Genomic DNA, 19,944 nt, shown 5'->3' with positions numbered 1-19,944 from the left:
TTATTGATGCATGGAATTTTAAGGCCAGATTGTACTCTGCTACATTACTGTAAATTTGGAGTAGCTATACTGAAGTCAGTGTATGTAGTGTTGTTGTAGCAGTATTGGTCCCTGGTTATTAGAGAGACAAGGTGGGTGAGGTAATATCTTTTATTGGACCAACTTCTAAGATATTAAAAGATATTACCTCACCCACCTTGTCTCTCTAAGGTCAATGTAGTAATTCAAGATATGCACAGATGTAACTGAGATCAGAATCTGTCCCTCAATGATTACATGAATTAAAAATGAAATAGCAAGAATGTACATGAGTACTCAAAATTGATAATGACAGTCTAATATAAGGAAGTTTTATGCACAAAATGTATGGGGTTTTTTTTTGTTTGATTAGTTTTTCTTATTCTGTTTCTCTCTTTTCTAAAGGATTATATATATTATGTTCTTTAGTATTAAGGTAGTGTAAGATACCATTATTCAAAAAGCAATGTGGTACTATTTACCTGTAAGTAGTTAAATTTATAAATGACGGGAAATAACACTTGTAAGTATGCTTTTCTGAGCTTTATTTTAATTCAGGCTCTATAGCCATGCAATGCAGCATATTTAGAAAAATCATGTAATGTATTTGTGCATATGTCATAAGGGTGTTTTATTTTTCAAAGATAGGCAGCAAAGTGTACCTAGACATTTCAGATTAGACTAGAGCCATCAGAATACAAATTTTCCATTGTCCTCCAGCCATTATTGACATAGCTGTAGCTTTTGACAGTTTGCCTTGTATTTAAATCCTAAAGAGATGATTGAAGTGGAAAATGTCATCCTGTCCCTTTGCCAGCATGCTCCTCTGTATGATTTAAAATCCTTGCCTATCTGCATAAATATTTAGTTCAATCCCCACATATTGGGCCAGATCGTCAGCATGATAAAACAGCATAGTTCCCTATACTTCATTTTATTTACATCTGCTGATGATCTGATCCAACACTTCTAATTCCACCACTCTCTCCTGCTCACCTTGTTACTTTATAATGTACTATATAATAGTCCTTACTCCACATTCCTTCAATCTCTTCTCTATACTTTTTTGTTTGACCTACTTCTTGTTTATATAGTGATAAACAAGTTGCAAAATTTAGTTCCCAAAATTTTGATTCAGGCTGCTTTTAACAAGGTCTCTCTTAATTGGTTAACGAGTTTTCTATTTTTAGGGAGATGGTGTTCTCATCCACACTTTACACCTTTACAGTATTCAGATACTAGGGTCATGAAGGCTGTATAATAACCTATAAAGCATAGCATAGCTTAGCTCCCAAGTTCTTGTTAATTCACAGCAAAAATACCATCAATGCACAGGTGTTCTACTGAGGCAGCAGTTAAACTGAAACCACAGAACAAAGAGAAGTGTACAATCTCACATTATAAAAGTGTATTAAGGCAAAAACATGTGTGACAATTTACCTGTAGTATGTAGACATTAAGGCCCCAATCCTGCAATAGGGCTCCAGTAATGTGGACTGCTGCTACCCATATCTTATATTGTTTCAAAACAAGCACCAGTGAGGCTATGGAGAAATTCCCCTGCAGCTTCTCTTTGGATAAGTTTCCTGTCACCTACCCTTGAAGAGAAGGTCTAACATTTTGTGTGTGTAACGATTCTCACCGGAAGTTGCCAGCAATGATTTAATTTGGACCTTCAGTACCAAAAGCACAGGATTATTGCTTTACCTACAAGATTACCTCTTTTAGTTGGTAGCAGCAGTAAGCTCTTTTCCTTTATATGGACTACCCAATAGAGAGTGGAAGAACACACTTAGCCTGTGTGTTACACATTGAGATTTAGTTAGGAACCCTGTTACTTTCCGTTTCTAATTTCATAGGCTGAGGAAGAACATCAGCATCCCAGTAGATCTAATTAGGTGATATAGTTGGAATTTAACTCTCCCTCACAACTTTATGTGGTATAGCAGGTGACCTTTCATTCTCCCACCTGTTCCTTGAAGTACTTCTGAACTGTCTGGTTCAGAAGTACTTCCCAAATAGGTGACACTGGAACAGGCCCAAACGCCTTCTGGTCCCAAAGGAGTTGTAAGACCCGGTCACTAAAAGAGTTAAGTGTAATATTTGCTAATTTGCTTCATGTACCTGGTGCAAAACCCAAAATACATTTCTAATGATAGCTATTTGTTACTGTATACTCATGTGATGCCTCATACAGAAGATGTACAACACTTAACATTACATCCATACAACGCCCATGTCTCAGTGCTATCATAGTATGGGAGAGTATTGCTGCACTATGCAGATTGATCTTTATATGAAGGTGTCATGTTGCTTTCACACGTGTTCAAAAAGCAGATGCATATTACAAAGCTAGCTTTTTAGTTCTATATTAAAACACTGTTTGTGCAGACATTTCCATGGTGATTAACTTTTGTCACTATGATGAGCACTGTACTATTAATTCTGATATATGGTTTAACATAAGGTTTGATGCTAGTTAGTACATAACTTTGGTTTTTGAAACGTTCATTTTCAAGCCAAAGTTTACAGAGATAGCAGCAAAATGAGATGCAATTATCTTGCTCTAAGTGGGCTAGAAGTTCACTGTCATCTGCAAAGAGCAATTCTTTAATAAAAGCTTCCAACGCCTTCATTGATTAATGTCTCTTGTCTGCATGAAAGAGTTTGTATGAGAAAAATCTAACCTTTACTCCCAAGAGCAGGTTACAAGTTGCTGAATATAATAGGTCTGCAAAGAAAAGGCCAAATAGAGATTGGAGGATGATGCACCCCTTGCTTAATACAATTTACAATGATGAAAGAATCAGTCTCTTCAGTTTGCACACACTTGCCCAACTGTATGTTAATGGAGTTGTCAGACACTGCTGGCCATCTGATCCAACCATTCACAGTTTCTCAAAAGCTACAATAAACAAGGATGGTAGATTGTAGCAAAGGTATTTGGCAAGTCAGTAGAGACTATGTAAGCATTTTTCTAACATTCCCATAATATTCTTGAATAGCAAAAATTCATATCAGTAGTTGTTCATTATGATTAAAGATTGCCCCATAACTCTGGGAGTACAGTGTTTGTGATTTGTCCATGGGTTGACTAAGAACACTTGTCAATATTTTGTTTGCAATTGAGAGAAATGAGATTTCTCTGAAATTACCAGTCACCTTTTGGGCCTTTTTGCTTGAGAATGGCACCTTTAACTGTTGTATTATTGTTTATTGCTCCCAAAACTTGCAGAAGAATTAGATTAGATGGTTTAATCATTGTGACACATCGATATTTTTAGCTCTCAGCAGGTATTCCCTAAGACCAAGGAGTCTTACAATTTTTAATGTTGCCATGCCTTATATCTCTTTATCTTTAGGCATTTATGTAGTACTTTTTCTTGCAACATCTTGCATCAAGTATGTCACCTTTGAAGTGCCACATATAGCCACTTTTGAAAAAAAATACAGAGATCAGTGAAGACTCCTACTTTTGAGATGCTCACGTCATAGTTTTTTCCATTTTTCCTGATGCTTATTGGAAACTTAAACCACGCATAATATACAAAAGATCTTAGCCCTGTGTATAAACACATTGCAATGACTCATTTTAAACAGTAGAGAGTTGATCCAGATGCAGATGGTAGGAGCATCTAAACCAGGGATCGGCAACCTTTCAGAAGTGGTGTGCTGAGTCTTCATTTATTCACTCTAATTTAAGGTTTTGTGTCCCAGTAATACATTTTAACGTTTTTAGAAGGTCTCTTTCTATAAGTCTATAATATATAACTAAACTATTGTTGTATGTAAAGTAAATAAGGTTTTTAAAATGTTTAAGAAGCTTCATTTAAAATTAAATTAAAATGCAGAGCCCTCCGGACCGGTGGCCAGGACCCGGGCAGTGTGAGTGCCCCTGAAAATCAGCTCGCGTGCCACCTTCGGCACGTGTGCCATAGGTTGCCTACCCCTGATCTAAACACTTATTTTATAACCTTGGGTCATCTGAAGTTCTTAATAGTTTAGACTATTTTCTTGAGCTACTAATAATTTGGATTCCTGATGGTATTAAAAGGTCATGTATCAAGCAGGACTACTACAGTATACACCTTACTCAATGTGCAATATTGGTTAAATAAACAAAAGTGCTTCTGGTAGAAGAGGTTAATAAGCAGCATTTTTCATATGTTAACAAAAATGGCCCTTCTCTAACAATACACGTGTATCTTACAATGTTTAGTGTTCATCCTTCAAACACTGAATGCTTTGAAAATATTTTATACAGAAACCACATTAGTTTATACATATTTTCAAAGCCTCGGATTAGTGATTCTGTTAATCTAAACTAAAATTCCTTCCCGATCATAAACAGAGTTCTGACTGCACAAAGAATAAGAGTATGAGATTATAAAACTTTATTTTTCCATGGCACTATTATCTATAAAGCAGCCCACATAAATTAAAACAAGTAATGTACATAATAGGAATTCCTTGCTGTCCTCCACAGCAGTGGTGAAAATATTCCATGCAACAATTAGATACGCATCCAGTGTTGACCAATAAAAAGTTAATTTGATAATTTGAAGATCTTAGGCCACATCTTGTCCAATACAAATAAATCTCTGTAAATATATGGCACCAAATTCTGCTCTAATCTATACACTGCTGTGCAGACCCATTGATTGTGATAGGGAGGTGGGGAATAGTGAAGAAAGTCAGGGAATTTCATCCTTGTCTCTGCTTCCTTCCCAACTGTGCCTCCACCCAGGTTTCCTGACTCTAAATATTCATTTAAGTCCTTCCCGGAGAATATATTTGTTCTCTTCTCTGCTGCAGTCCACACCTCCTCCAACTCTCATCTCCTCCTCTCCCATTGTGTCTGCCCACTGCAGTCAGATGGCAACAAACTTACAGACAGTGGATTCCTCTGTCCATGCCGCTTGATTGAGACAGAGGAGCATGTAGCTTACAGAAACTCTTTATCCTGCAGCATCTTTCTGTAGAGGTTAAGAGGTTTTCTTTTCTTTGGTAACAGCTCCATGAAATTACATAGGATATAATGATATTAACTAAGATTTATAAAAACAGAGAGAAGATGGGGGTGGGCAGTAAGATGGGGGCAATCTTTGCCATAAAGGCTTATCTGTTGGGGGCGAGGCTGGGCTCACGTAGCCTAGTGGGGCTGTCAGTCTATTCCTGGTGCCCAGGAGTCTGAAAAAAAAACATTCCTTAACTACCAAGTCCATCAGGAGGGAACCCAGGCCACCCACTCCACTGGGTGGCAGCTCAGGGCCCTCGAGCTAGATAAGCAGGGTCGTGGTTCTTCATCTCTGACAATGCCCTGAACTTCTTCCTACCTTCCCCTGGATATCCGCAGGATGGAAAAAGTTAAAAGAAGTGTTTTCAACATTTAGTTTCTGTGGTTATGGTAGGATTTGGCTCTTTCCTTGACTGTAGATAACTGCGGCCATTAAAGGATGTTGAAAAAATCTTTAATGGCCCACAGCTGGGTGGATTGTTACCAGTACCGGTGAAAATTCGGATTCAATTTCCTCAATGCACAGCAGATTATTTAAGAAAGAATTACACAAGCAGTAAGAGGTTATATAATACATCTCCCTAATAAGCCTCAATTCCCCAAGTGTAAACCCTCGGTAACTATGTTGGCCTTACACAGTATCTTGATTGGCAAACAAAGCACGTATAGCTACCAGTCCTAGAGAGCGATTTCTTTTCTTCTCTTCCCCTCTCAAGTACTTGGTTTGTCAAATGTCCCCGGAAGCAGGGACTTGGTTACCCTGAGGCCCTCTGTCTTACAGCATCATAGACCTCTTCAGATGTTAATTGGGGAACTAACTAACTCCGTTTAGCATATATACCTCTTGTTTTCAAAGGAGTCACATGTCCCAGAAATATGCCCGGGAGGCGTTTCATTACTGTTTTTTTCTAATTAATATTTTAGAAGGGACTGCAAAACAGAGACCAAAGATCAGTCAATGTTTACCTTCTCATCAATCATTCACTTGAGCTCTTAGCGTGGTGTCATCCAAAAGGGTCATTTTGACCCAAGTCAGTCTGTGCCAAGCTCACTGATGACATGTTTTTGCGTTTTCTTTACTTGGTGAGCTGGTCATCGGCTGATATGTTCCAAAGTTTCATATTGAAACACACACAGAGATAGAATCTCAATTAATCATTTAAGTGCAATCTCAGCACTCTCAGTAAATTTCCATATCAACTACCTGATACTAAGAGAATCCTGCTCCCAGAATCCTCTAGTAAATTCAGAGGTACCAAGCCATACCAAACTCATGTTCACCACATTCATTCATATCAATTATAATTCATAATAATTTGGCACCGTCCGAAGAGAGTACGTTCATAATCTTAAGGTTAAAGTGTGATCCACTCTGATTCTGAAAGGTCTACTGTTCAGCTTTATTCATTTGAAAATGTTTTCTGGGGACTGCCTGTACACGTATACTGACAAACTCCCGGATGAGGAAATGTCACTTTGTTTCTTCACATCATGTTTCATAAGGAGATGTTTGACTAGGTAGGTCACACAGAGATGCAATTGATTTTTTCCCATATGTCAGAAAAGAGTCAACAATATCCTTGAATTCAGTCAACAGAAAGTAACATTTCTGTTCCCTCTTTATATCTTAATGTAAGAAAGGGAAATAGCTTTTAAATGATTTAATGAATTTTCTTACTGAAACCCATCCATGCAGTGATATGAATGAGAAACGTGTACTGTGAAACACATTAAAATATTGATGCTTAACACTACATGAGCTTCAGAAGCCAAAAGTCTCCATTATACACACAGAAATTAATACAAAACTTACATGTTAGGAGGCAGATCCCCAGTTAGCTGCAATTCTGACAATTCACATCAGTTGAGGATCTGCCCCTAGAAGGTTGATCACCCAGCTACCTAATATCTTCATCCTTTTCCAACAGGAATTTATAGTATTGCTGAAGTTTTAATATTCAGAATTTCAGTTTGGAATTGTGTATTTTGTCTTCCTTCATAACATAATGTCATTTTTATTTTGCTAAAGTGGATTTTATTTAATCTAACACATCCTCCCTCTGTAGCTGTAGAATTTTACAGTAAGAGTGTGATTTTTTTAAAGTGATGGACAAACCTGAAAAGATGCAGTCAGATGAGTATCCCAAAGTTTGGATGTTTCTCCACTATTTAATCAATCGTGTCTGAGCCCTTTTAGCTGAGAAGTCAGGTCAAAACTACTCTGAGAAATAACCTCTTGTGCTTCCTTTTACTACTTCTGCTTAAAGCCAAAGCTAGGAAACAGGCAGGAGAAAATGATAGTTCAGTAAGCTGCATCAAACACCAGAAACCTTTTGTTTAAGCAGGAGTAGGAAAGCTAAAAGTATACTGGGCCTGGAACAATGAAAATGTCCCCCCGTTTCTCCCAGACTCAGAAGTGGGTGGGGGAGGTGGGATGTCTGGGCCAGCGGGGAAAAGAAAACCCTTGTCTCCATTAAATTGTACACACCACTCCCCACCTTGTGGGCATTCAGTGCTCTTGTGGTCTTGTGGAGCTGGGTCTCCGGGCTGATTGGTGGGACAAACGGGTGTAGCAAAGCCTGGTGGCCCCTGTACACTTAATGGGATTATTTATAACCCTTTTGCCAGCCCTGGGAACCATTGTGCAAAGGAAGAAAAGCTTCCCCTTCAGGATTAAGGATGGACCAGGTCTTTTGGGCTTTGCTCTGGGCATCGTGCTAGTTGCCTTTTGAGGCCAGGAAGGAATTTTTCCTCACTACCAGATTGGCCTAGACACTGTGGCATTTTGGCCTTACTCCTGGGTCACGATCGGTAAATTCGGTTGTCAAGTTCACTTTTTTCACAACTCTTATTGATCAATTACCTGCACTGGGCATCAGCAGAGTCCAGTTACCTGATAAACTGGAATTGGAAGCAGATTAGAGGATGACATCTCCTGAAGAAGGTGAGAATGGGGTTGGAGCCCCTAATGATTGATACAGTGGAAAGACAACCTTCTCTTCCCCATCCATTGCCACTCTGATGAGGCAGGGTGGTGGGATCTCAGAAATGGTGCTGAAACCAGGCAGAACATATTACAATAGGATGACCTGCACTGTATGAATTATTGGCAGATAGTTGCCAGATGTGTTGCTTAATAAAATTGCTGCCTAATTAAACCATACTCTTGATGTCTTGTCTTTTTTTTCCCCCTGTAGTGTTCAGGACAAATTCAACTTCCCTTATTAGGAGAGTTGGCAGTATATGCTATGCATACCACCACATCACAGTCACAGTTTTCGCTTCATAAGTTGTGATCTCAACCTACTAGATTTCACTGCTAGTAGTGTTATTTCCACGTATTTATATCAAGTAGTCTGTAGTGCATTTTGTAACCCACATATAAAAGGTATTAAATGTGAACAAGAGATTTTAATCAATAAGAAGCTTCTAATTGTTGTAATTGTTGCAATGTTAACATATGAAGCTTGACATTGCAAGAAAGTTATTGGGAATCAAATCCGTTCACTTATGAGATCATGATTCAAAATTTGGCTCTAGCATGACTGACTGCCTCTTTTTATGCAGATCACTGAGTTCCCTCTCAGCTAAGTGTGCTTGGCACTCAGCTGATTTCATAACTCAGTACAATCCAATACAAATATAGATACATGATGAGAAGTTTACATTTGTCAGTCCTATCTTAAAACCCCTAAAATTATACACTGGAAGAAAAATACTAAAATGAAATTCATGTAGCATTTTATTCAACAATGAGGATGCAGGCCTATCAGCCAATCATGTGAAAAAGTCAGTGGGAGGGAAAACTTAACCTGGACTTTCTGATACATCATTCCCCCCAAGGGCAATCCCCGCAAAGGCCCTGTACATGTTCTGATTCTCCCAAATTTTCAAGGAAATAAGCAGATTTGAGACCACCCATGCAAAGTGCCAGCCCCTCCATGGGGTTTCCCTCTTCCTACTGGCAACATGGCTCACACAAGAGCACTACTGTCATTATCTTGGCAATCTTCAAGGAGTCTTTGTACCTCCTCCATCTCCAAGGAGGATATCAGCTGAGCATATGACGTTAATGCTGTGATGAGCAATCATAACTTCCAGTGGAAAATCTCCTGAATGTTGCATGGATTTCCTAAAATATACTGTAGAATACAGTAGAAGCTGCCCAGCTCAATACTCTCATCCCTCTGACCTGAAACTCTACAGAGCTCTTACTGAAGTGTTTAAAACAGAGACGTTCTGTCGTTTTGATGAAGTGAGGACAAAGTTGCTCCAGGCCATCTCCCTCTGGAGCTTTTGATGAAGTTTCCATTTTTTTCTTCCCTTCCTACTTTAAAAGGCTAGCAGTGTATACAAAATTCAGAAAAAAATTGGAGGATGTCAAATTAAGACTAGAAACATAATGAGAGCACACATTATGCAATACCAAACTTCCTGGCTCCTACTTCCTCCTCCCATCATCTCCTTCTCAAACAACCCCTCTACTTCCAACAACTTGCCTTATTCCAGTTAGCACAAAGATGATCTCTTGTCCAAATGAATTCAGGAATGAGAGGTGTACATTCAATATTTGAGCTGTATGATTGCTCATTTAGCTCATGGACTAGTGTTACTGTTCTTTGACTGGATAACATAATATCTAAATACTACATCTGTCTCTGCCCCTAAAGTTTTATTTTGTGATTAAACTAATCTCAGATACAGGTCCAAATGGTTTTTCCATACAAATAAACCTTAACTTCCCAAAATGTTCACCAAAAAAAGTTAATTAAAAGGATTACGACCATAATCAAAGCAAAATTCTGTATGTTCGTTAATGTTTTTCTTACAGCTACTCCCAGTATGTTCAACTTGCTCCCAATATGATTAATATTAATAAAATTTAAGACCAGAAGGGACCATTATGATAATCTAATCTGACCTCCTGCATGACAAAGGCCATAGAACCTCACCACACATAATTCAACTAGATTGTAATCACATGCACATCCAATCAATCATTTATGTTTATCCCTTGAAATGAGATCTAAGATAGAAACAACATGGAGAAATTCTAATACTTTCTGTGTCCTGTAAATGAACTTAGCGATTGGCTGAACAAGAAGTAGGACTGAGTGGACTTGTAGGCTCTAAAGTTTTACTTTTTTTTCCCAGTGCAGTTATGTAAAAAAAAATAATTATACATTTGTAAGTTGCACTTTCATGATAAAGTGATTGCACTACAGTACTATGAGGTGAATTGAAAAATACTATTTTTTGTTTCTTTTTTAAAGTGCAAATATTTGTAATACAAATAATAATATAAAGTGAGCACTGTACTTTGTATTCTATGTTGTAGTTGAAATCAATATATTTGAAAATGTAGAAAACACCCAAAATATTTAAATAAAATGGTACAGTATTCTATTATTAACAGTGGAATTAAAACTGCAATTAATCCTGATTATTTTTTTAATCGTTTGATAGCCCTAATGAAAATATTTTAATAGCACCATCCAGTGCTGCCAGAATCACCTATTGAATGGAGTACAGTCTTTACTGTAATGAAGAATATCAGCAAGGTGTCTAGGACACTTGTCATCAAGACTACAGTGTCTTGGCATTTTATGAGGCTATACATATTGAAAAAAATCTTGCACTGGCATACCTTTCTCCAGCTTTACACCACCACATCCAGCCTTGATAAGTACCGAAGTGACACTTCTATCAAAAAAACAGTTGTTGCTTTCTGTATATGAGGTACTACATAGCCAAATATTTGAAGCCTGGGCTCCCAGACTATTCATCACATATAAAACATCCCCCTCTTTTTAATTACAATTTATACTCTCTTCTATCCAAGTCCCTCTGCCTCTGAGCCTTACCTGGACAACTTCAGACAACATTTGGTGGTGGTGGTGGTGGTGTTTTTTTAAGATTGGTGCCATCACATTTAATTTTATCAACTGGTAGGAGGCATTTTAAGAGAAAAAAAAAAGTACAGTACATTACTGGCACCCAGACAACTTGAACAGGGCGTATGTAACTCAGTAACTTTTCACCAGCCAGAAAATAAGTTTGCTTCCAAACTTGACTCTTCTGCACATTAAAACTGTGCTACTACAAAGCTAGCAAACTGATCACATGGTGTCAGTATTTAATGTTTAGGGTAAAGTCTATTGTGATTTTTGCAAAAATGGTTTAAAATTAATTTTAAAATCATCTTCCAGTCTAATTAACACATCCTCCACAATTTCTGCATTAACTCCTTGAGTGCTGGCATGCCTTGCACATGGAGGAACTATATGGTTTACTGTACTATGGTAAAGTTCAGTGGAATGTGAGGGCATATGGTATACAATCATTGGGCCATAAGGATGCCAGTGCTGATCATGCACGGCATATGAATATGACACTCAAGAAGCTAAAGGAGAAGACAAAGACAATCTATGGAAAAAGACTAAAAATAATATTAACGTTTTCAGAAGGAAAATGGTTAATTCATTTGTACTTACAGAAGCATCTGCAAATACATCCTATTTTGAAGCAATAAGGAACAATATTTAAGTAAGGCAGGAATTGGTGAAGGTGCTGTATTTCATGCAGTCTTCATTATCTTAGCTTTGGTTAGGAGATGCATAAACCTATATTATTAAAATGAATGTCCCCAAAAAAACAGCCTACTTACCAATGCACAGAGCAGATCAACTGCTTCTAAGATCAATTCTTGGTGTCCAATGCGAGTGACTCCCAGTTCTTCAAGTTCTTGATGAGTGATGTGCAACAGCTGTTCTCCATTGATTTTTTCCCTTTCAAAATTTTTAATGTATTGCTGGAGGCAGTCATCAAGGCCTAGTTTTAAAAAAAAAAAAGCATGTTCAGAGAATGATGGCTAAGAATGTCAAATCTGTAATTCAGTCAATGTACAAATTTTCTTTGGTGCTGAGAAACACTACAGTTTTCAGATTTTTAAGGATGAAAGTGCTTTATAAATCTAAGGTGATTAGTTGACCCTATAGCATGGTGAATACCAGCTGCCAACATGGTTTTTCAGCCAGTAATACTTCCACCATTTTAATTTTTATTTAGATATAATTGAAAAATATCCATCGTGGGCTATGGGCACCTTAGCCCAAAATTAAAATGACCATCAAATCAAAAGCAAAACCAGCAGCTACTCCTAACTTACAAACGAGAAAATGACCAAATAAAAAATTAAGCTCAGAAATTATTCCTTTCCTCCATTAAACATCATTTTTTATAGGACCTTTGTGTCTTAGTAAGCAGATGGGCAATGTAGCATGCCCTGGAGGTCGAACTATTATTTTTTTTCCAAATGATGGAAAAGCATTTCCAAAATGGAGGGCCCTTTATGGAGGACACTTTGCCAGAAGTTCTTCCTCTTATGAACCAACAGAGTTCCAGCTCAATGCTGCTGCTGACTGTTTCTGTCTCAGTATCACATAGGGAGAGTCAGTCTCACCCAAAGGCACTTGGGGTACATGGATAAAAATCAACAATTTAAATTCTAATGGAAACCAATAATGACATCACAGTATTCAAAAATAGTATTTGCCAGTTCTATTACATTACTCCCAGAAGTATAATTTTCAAGTATAATAATGCTATTAAAGTAAACATTTAACATTTGGAGGAAATGCTGTCTGAAGGTAGGCTTTCAGAGACCTAACAGGCTATCCAAAGACTAAGCCAAATCAGAGGCATATCCTTCCTGGGATCTCTTTTCTAAGGCTCTCTAATAGTTTGCACTTGAATCGTCTTTCTGTTCCTGAGACGGTGTTAGGAAGAACCCCATCATGCATACTCAGCCTATACAACAGTGTCACTATCTGCGGTGTTCAGAAATGCTTTAACGTTCAACAGACTCATTTACCAGAACTCCAGTAGCAACACTTAAATGTTAAGGTCTCTGCCAAAGACCTAGATTCTTTAATTACACAAATACGTAAGAAAATATACATGCCTAGAATTATGTTTCCATTCCAAATTCAGAGTTCATCTAGCAAGAGTAATGGATTTAGTAGTAGCCATGGTATTCTAAAGCCTATACCAGCAAGAAATGAATAACTGAATCTAAGCATAAATACCTCTCAATCCTCCAAAAACGGTTTCACAGCAACATGTGCTTTAAATTTGAGGCCAGAACAGCTGTTGTGCATATGTAAAATGTTCGGAGTATAAATCAGACCTATTTCTCATCTAGTGAAAGTTCAAGTATCAGAGTTGCCTCAAGGCCTGGACTTAGAATACGGCCAGATGCAATGGTACACTGACATTGGCCTACATTTCCCCCATGTTAGACAAATCTTTTATTTTTATTTTTTTTGCCAAAGTCCACAAAACAATTTCAACCAGCAGAGTTCACCATAGATCTCTCCAGTAAGTTGAGAGGATATTTGCTTCTCATGCCTTCCTCCTACAATGGAACAGGCAGGGTCAAAACCCATCAAACCTGTCAGTACAAAAAACCCCAGCAGGTCCTGGGCATCTAAGGAAGACAAAGTATCTCTCTGCATTACCCTCCAGGTCCCATAGAATCCACAGAAGCATGGTTCTAAGTAGAAGAGGAAAATCACTGGCAAAAATCAAGGAGGACTATATGAAGGTGAGAAAATAAACATACATAAATAGTGGCTGAAAAAGCATAGTAACAAATATGAGTCATTATCTGTCATTGTAGAAATGCTTTGAACTCTCTCACTAACACAATATAAAAGAAATAAAGAAGTTACAGGAGGCTTCAGTTCCATGATGTATCATGCAAAGGGATGCAAAACTGTAACTACCATGCTTTTGGGTATCATTTTTTTAGATGCCCCTTTTTTCCCCATAAACAACAAACTAATCTTTTAAGCAAGTGGTTTTATTTTAGAAATCAGAAGATGCAGTTTGGCAATGATAACCAGAGACACGCATTCCTCTGCGGCAGGACAGGCGTGCTGAATAGAATGATGAATACAGTTCTTTATGAACCTCCTAGAATGCTTCCAGCAATTGATTACTGTTCATTAGTCTATTAATCAGTAAACCCCTTTCAAATAATAGCTCTAATTAAATGTAGTAAACTCTAGTTCATATTTCCAGATTTTTACCATGCACCACATGTATCTTAATACTTATTAGCATAAAACATTGTTGCAAGGTGCAATATAATACCAAGACATGACCAAATATCAGGGTAAGTTGACTTACCAAGAGCCATTTCCCCTGAAATCACATCACCATTTGCTCAGAATTTACAAACAAAGTTATGATCTAGAGGGATCTTCTATTGAAAATATTAGTAGAAATCTGAAGTTTAAATCTAGATCTCCATATCTCCTTTCAGCAAAAACAGCTCATGTTCTCCATTGTTTCCCAACATACAGTGGTTTCACATACAGTATCATACCAGATCATAGTGTACTATTTTATTAGCAAATAAAAATGTGACCTCATCCAGACATATTGTAGCATAAGGAATCTGCAAAGTCAACATGCAAGACTGATTATACACCAGGCCTTCTAAATTAATTAAAAAAAAAATCAGGCCAGAAATCTATACGTGAATGCAGACAATTGCAGAATTAGAGGCTCAGTCCGAATCAAGGGTGCAGTATGGCTTGTATGTTAATCTTATACCTGGAGAGACTTCCATAAATAAACGAAAGAGCTACTGCTCTTCCTAAAATGAAAAACCCTAATCCAAACTAGGACAACCTGCAGACACTTCTCAAAATCCTTATATTTATTGAATTACCGATAAGAGACAACAACTTCCACTAAAAGTAATCTTCAAAGCAACATGATTTAGTTGGGGTTGGTCCTGTTTTGAGCAGGGGGTTGAACTAGATGACCACCTGAGGTCTCTTCCAACCCTAATCTCCTATGATTCTATGTCTATTTGTCACATTCTGAGGTGCAATCCAGACTAGTGAGGGGCTGTGACACCTCCTGCCCTATAACCTTGGGTGCCTTAAATGTTCTGCTGCTGTGGCTCACAGCCTGGACACCAACAGCCAGTAAACAAGCATGCAGTCCCCTGAGCATCTGCATGCTTTGCAGCTCTGATTCAGCGCTCAGACCCCAGCAACTGCCTACAACACAACAGACTCATTCTAGTCTATTGCCCAGTTACCTTATGCAGGGGTGACCCCAAACACACTCCCAGTCCCATATTTCCCCAAAACCATCTGCCCTAAAGCATCCAGCCCTTTCCTGGTACACTTAGAGAAATTATTAACTTTGCTGTTTCCTTTAAAGTAACAATACATCAACAGCTTACCACCTCACTGGAGTTAACTAACACCTCATTCTAATCAAAGCAGTGGATTGGTTTACAGTAAGAAGTAAAACAAGTTTATTAAACAAAAGTTATAGGTTAAGTAATACCAAGCAGAAGAAATAAAGGTCAGAAAGTATTACAAACAAACCAAAGTAGGAATATGCTTTTAAGAATAAAACTTAATTTCAGCCAATTACAATCTTTGCCTAAGCAGATTTCTTGCTTATAATCAATGTCCAGAGACTTCAATCTGCCTTGGCTGAAGGACCCATCCTTCTGTGACCTCAAGAGCTCTGGCCTCTTTAGTTTTTGAAAAGCATCTCTCTAAAAGTTCATTGAGCCTGCTGCAAGAGGAAGGCTTCCTGTGGGTGCCATCTCCATCCCCAGTGGAGATTGTTAAATCGCCACCTTTCCCCACTTGCTCTCTTGGTGGCTTTGTTTACCCTGCATGTATTAATCATTGTCTCTGCCTGATGACCAGGCTGGTCAGACAAGCAAATACTCATTCCTTTGTGACCTGGACATGCTGACTTTGTAGCTACCTTGTGAGCTTTCATGGCTCTGTTTACCATCTAAACTGCAATCCCATTGTCACTTATCAAACCTGCTTCATTTGTATTCAAGAGCTGGGCAGACCTGTTATCGACTTCAAATACATACTTCAAAACATTATAAGAGAACATCTATAACTCCACATATAGTATTAATACATATATTTCACAATGATACTAATCACCAGTGTGTCATTAGTTTTCCAATGATATATTACAGGGCACATTTTAAATACAGATCATGAAACCAATGAATTGGTGTACACTGGTCAAGACAGCTGAAATTCATTGCCAGATACCAGGGAGCCCCTTGCCCTCTGGCCTTCGGATGCTGTTATGGTCACATTATTTTAATCGTATGTGATTGAGTCTACTCACACTACAAGGTGAGGAAAGAGGAAAGTTAGAAACAAACGTACTATTTTTGAAGTGCAAAAACAAAGTAGTCAAGAATCGACCGCCTTTCAGATCTTAGATAAAAAAAATATATTTTGATGCTAAAAGGCCTCCAGTTCAATCCCCTCTGGCAGCTATATTGTCTGTATATGTGTAGCCAGAGTTCATAATCAAAGGCTGAAAATAGTATGGAGATCTGATGTCCAAAATTCATGAAATAACGAAAATAAATTTGCTATGTGGAAAACCTCAGTATTGATGCCAAAATGGTTATTACATACATTTATAATTTATTCTGATAATGTTAGGTCATTACAAACTTACTTGCACCTTCACTGAATGAGATACAAGTATTTTCATATACAGTATGCTTAGAGGATAACATGTTTGTTATTAAAAGAAATGTTCAGGCTAATTTAAAGGAACTGCTAGGAAATTTGCTTCTTTGTCATCTAGGTACAGACTTCAAGTGTCAAAGGGAGATAACACTATATTTATTACCCCAAAGAATGTTTAGCAGGCTCTGAAATGCAGTTTGTAACTTCTACTTTGCTTTAACATTACATATGATTTTCTTTTATGCTGTTTTGAAAGGCGTATATAAATATTAGTTATTGTAACTGTGCTTTGGATGGATATTGGATAGGAACTGCAAGTTGTAAATGTTATAAACTGTAGATTATAAATATGAAAACCAGTTGCTCAAAGAGCAGGCAACCAATATGATTGCCTTATCAAAACTGAAGACACACTAGTCTGGTATAAGACTTCACAAACTATTTATGTTTTAGAAAGAAGTCCTGACTTAAAAAAAAATGTAAGTATGTTCTGTTTAGGACAAAGAGGAACGTAGAGATGTTATCAGAAGTAATAAAACTATGTTGTAAAAATGGTCTTTTTTGCCCCCCTTTTGCAAGAAAAGAGTCTTTGGTAAACATACTCAAAAGGTGCTAAAAAATTTCCCTATTGAAAGTAATTTTTTATAAATATTCTAAAATCTTCATTTAACAAAAATACATATAAATGAGAAATATTTTAGAAAAAGCCTTTGTTTATTCCCTAAGTGTTTAAAAGGTCACACCAACTTCTTTTGAGATGTATATTTGCAAATGTTATCCAAATGCAAAGCTTCTAATATAATAACTTCCTAATATCATTGCTATATAAATGAAAAGATGCTTTATGTACTAACATGGAATTGAATAACCTTGCTAGATTGGTTACCAATACCAGAAGCCATTTGTGTATAAAATTATTGACATTTAATAGGGGAATTAATTAGTTATCTGGCAATACATAAGCAGTTTCCTTACCAAACACAGAAAGACAAGAATCACCTCTCAAGAATTGTTAAAAATAAAGCAAACAAACTTCTAAGGACTCTTTAAAGTTAAATAGTTCTTAGAGTTTTTAAACCTAAAAAGACTAATTTGAGTGTTGGAAAATCTTTATATATGATATAAGAATGCTTAGACTTACTGGAAGCAGAATTTCAGCTGCTATTAAACCCTGATGAAACTAAAGGGATGTCTCAGAAAATGGACTGAAGAGAAGAAAAAGTTAAAACCCCATCCTTAAAAATGCTCTGAAAATTTGGTCTGATCTACTCCACCAAGTTAGGTCAATGTATTTTGCTTTGCATCGGTTTATTTGTTCATGTGTCTACAGTAAAATTTGTCTCCTACCCATATAAGCACCCTGCTGCAGTGGCACAGTAACACCACCTCCCCGAACAGTGCTAAGCCATGGTTGATGTACTAGGGTCGACACAGTGCAACTGTAGATACTGTGAGTCCTGAATTGACCCTAACAGTCCTCCAATAGTTAGCTGTCCAACAGTACCTGACAATGACTGCTCTGGTCACAATTCTGAACTCCACTGCCCACGGTCATATAGCCCGGAAGAGCTCCCCTCCTTTAAAGCCCTCGTGTTTTTCTGATGCCTTTTCCTGATTGCCTAGCTTAGCGAGCTCATTTAGCAACTCTCCCTTGTTGTGTGCAACTGCCCAACCAACCATGCTGACTACAAGCTTTAGACATTCTCTTACCTGGAGTAGACGGGAGATGTTGGATCTCCTGAGCCTGTGGGGAGAAGAGGCTGCCCAGGCATGGCTATGGACCAGTCATAGGAGCAGGGTCATCTATGAAAAGATTGCCCAGGGGATGCAGGGGAAGGGGTATGACAGGCATCAATCAACAGCAGCAGCGTGTGAAAGTGAAGGAACTGAGGCAGGGGAGCCAACAGTTGATCTGATACCAAGTGCAGACCTGCTACTTTTACAGTGAGATGTATGCTGGCGGAGACCCCACCAGCACCCTGAAGACCACTGCAGATACCTCAGTGGAACCCAAGATGGAGACCTCTGCCATGAACAGTGAGGAGGAGGGATATGCAGTGGAGCGCAGGAAGGTCCAGCTATGCCTGAAGCCAGGATCTGTTTGAAACTCCAAAGCAGTCTAACCACTCCCCATGAATGGCCCTAAACACTTGCATGACAACAGCCCCCACTGTGGACTTTTCAACTCCAAAGTCATTTTCCACTGATATTAGCAACCTGGTGTTGCAAGCTTTCACTGTATGATCACCACTGATCTCTCAGCTATCAATCCAGCTCTCATTCTGGTGTCCATGAGCTGGAGGGCTGGCGTGAGCTCTGTGGCCTTTCACATCCAAAGGTTCTGCAGCCACTGCTCATCATCCAACCTCCATTATGATGCAATCCCACCAGTCAGTACTTGACTTTTGGGCCCCAAAGTGGCATGCCACCATCTGCAGCTGCTTCCTGATTGTCACCAACAACCTTGAGTTGTTTTTCACTAGGTCCCTCAGCAACCTATCCTTGAAGAAATCATCACGGCCCCCCATTGTTGTGGCTCTCCAAACACCAGAAGATTGTTCATCCCATGTTTGCAATATTCATGACAATAGAGCAGAGCTGTGCGAGCTCCATGCTTCTGTCAGAGATGGCAGACAGTGTGCAATTTTTAAAAAAGGCATGAAAATTATGAGATACAGATGGCATTATGGGATGGAGAAAGTTGTATGATGGGTTTCTTCCTCCCCCCTGGGGTGCCACCTGATGTACTGGGGTACCACTGAGCCCGCCTGTTCCACCAGCCTGGGCTCCCTTACCCTGTCTTGCTGAGCCAGCCCCTCAAGCCTCCTCCAGCACACACACAGCTAGGGAAACACCCAGTTGCAGAAAGACACAGACACTGACATCAGCTCTGCATGGGAAGGCTCAGCTAGGGAATTGCCCAGCACTCAAGTGCACACCCCTTCTGGAGTGTAAACCCAAAATTGTATTGTTTTGTACTGCACAAAGAACTGTACAGCGTAAGCTCATAAAATTCGCTCCCTCCCTCCATGGGGAGGAAGATATGCACAGCTTTTTGCCCCCCAGTTATGAATTCCACAAACTGGTTTCAGAGAATACAAAAACAAGGTTTATTAACTACAAAAGATAGATTTTACATGATAAGGGTTAGCAAACAGATCAAAGCAGATTACCCAGCAAATGGAACAAACACGCAAGTTAAGCTTAACACTAAAGAAACTGGTTACAAGCAGTAATTTCTCACCCTAAATGTTGTTTTAGGCAGATTGCAGAGTTTCTTCAAGGCAAGCTGCTCTTGCTTGCAGCTTAAAACTCCAGGTATTTCTTTCACAGGCCAGACGCCTTCCCAGCCTGGGCTCA

The 19,944-nt window shown here is 38.5% G+C and overlaps 1 protein-coding gene across 5 annotated transcripts in view; it reads right to left on the bottom strand.

Annotated features, from left to right (window-relative positions):
* LOC135883552 (connector enhancer of kinase suppressor of ras 2-like) overlaps positions 1-19,944 on the bottom strand; it is a 569,301-nt gene that overhangs the window by 383,421 nt on the left and 165,936 nt on the right. For all 5 annotated transcript variants that reach the window (XM_065410743.1, XM_065410741.1, XM_065410742.1 and 2 more), the window contains exon 2: positions 11,703-11,866. In XM_065410743.1, the coding sequence (XP_065266815.1) occupies positions 11,703-11,866 (164 nt within the window). The remainder of the gene's footprint in view (positions 1-11,702; positions 11,867-19,944) is intronic.

Source organism: Emys orbicularis, chromosome 9, assembly GCF_028017835.1.
Source record: "Emys orbicularis isolate rEmyOrb1 chromosome 9, rEmyOrb1.hap1, whole genome shotgun sequence".
Taxonomy (NCBI): domain Eukaryota; kingdom Metazoa; phylum Chordata; order Testudines; family Emydidae; genus Emys; species Emys orbicularis.
Note: the sequence above shows the minus strand (reverse complement) of the source record. Positions and strands in the feature narration are given on the sequence as shown.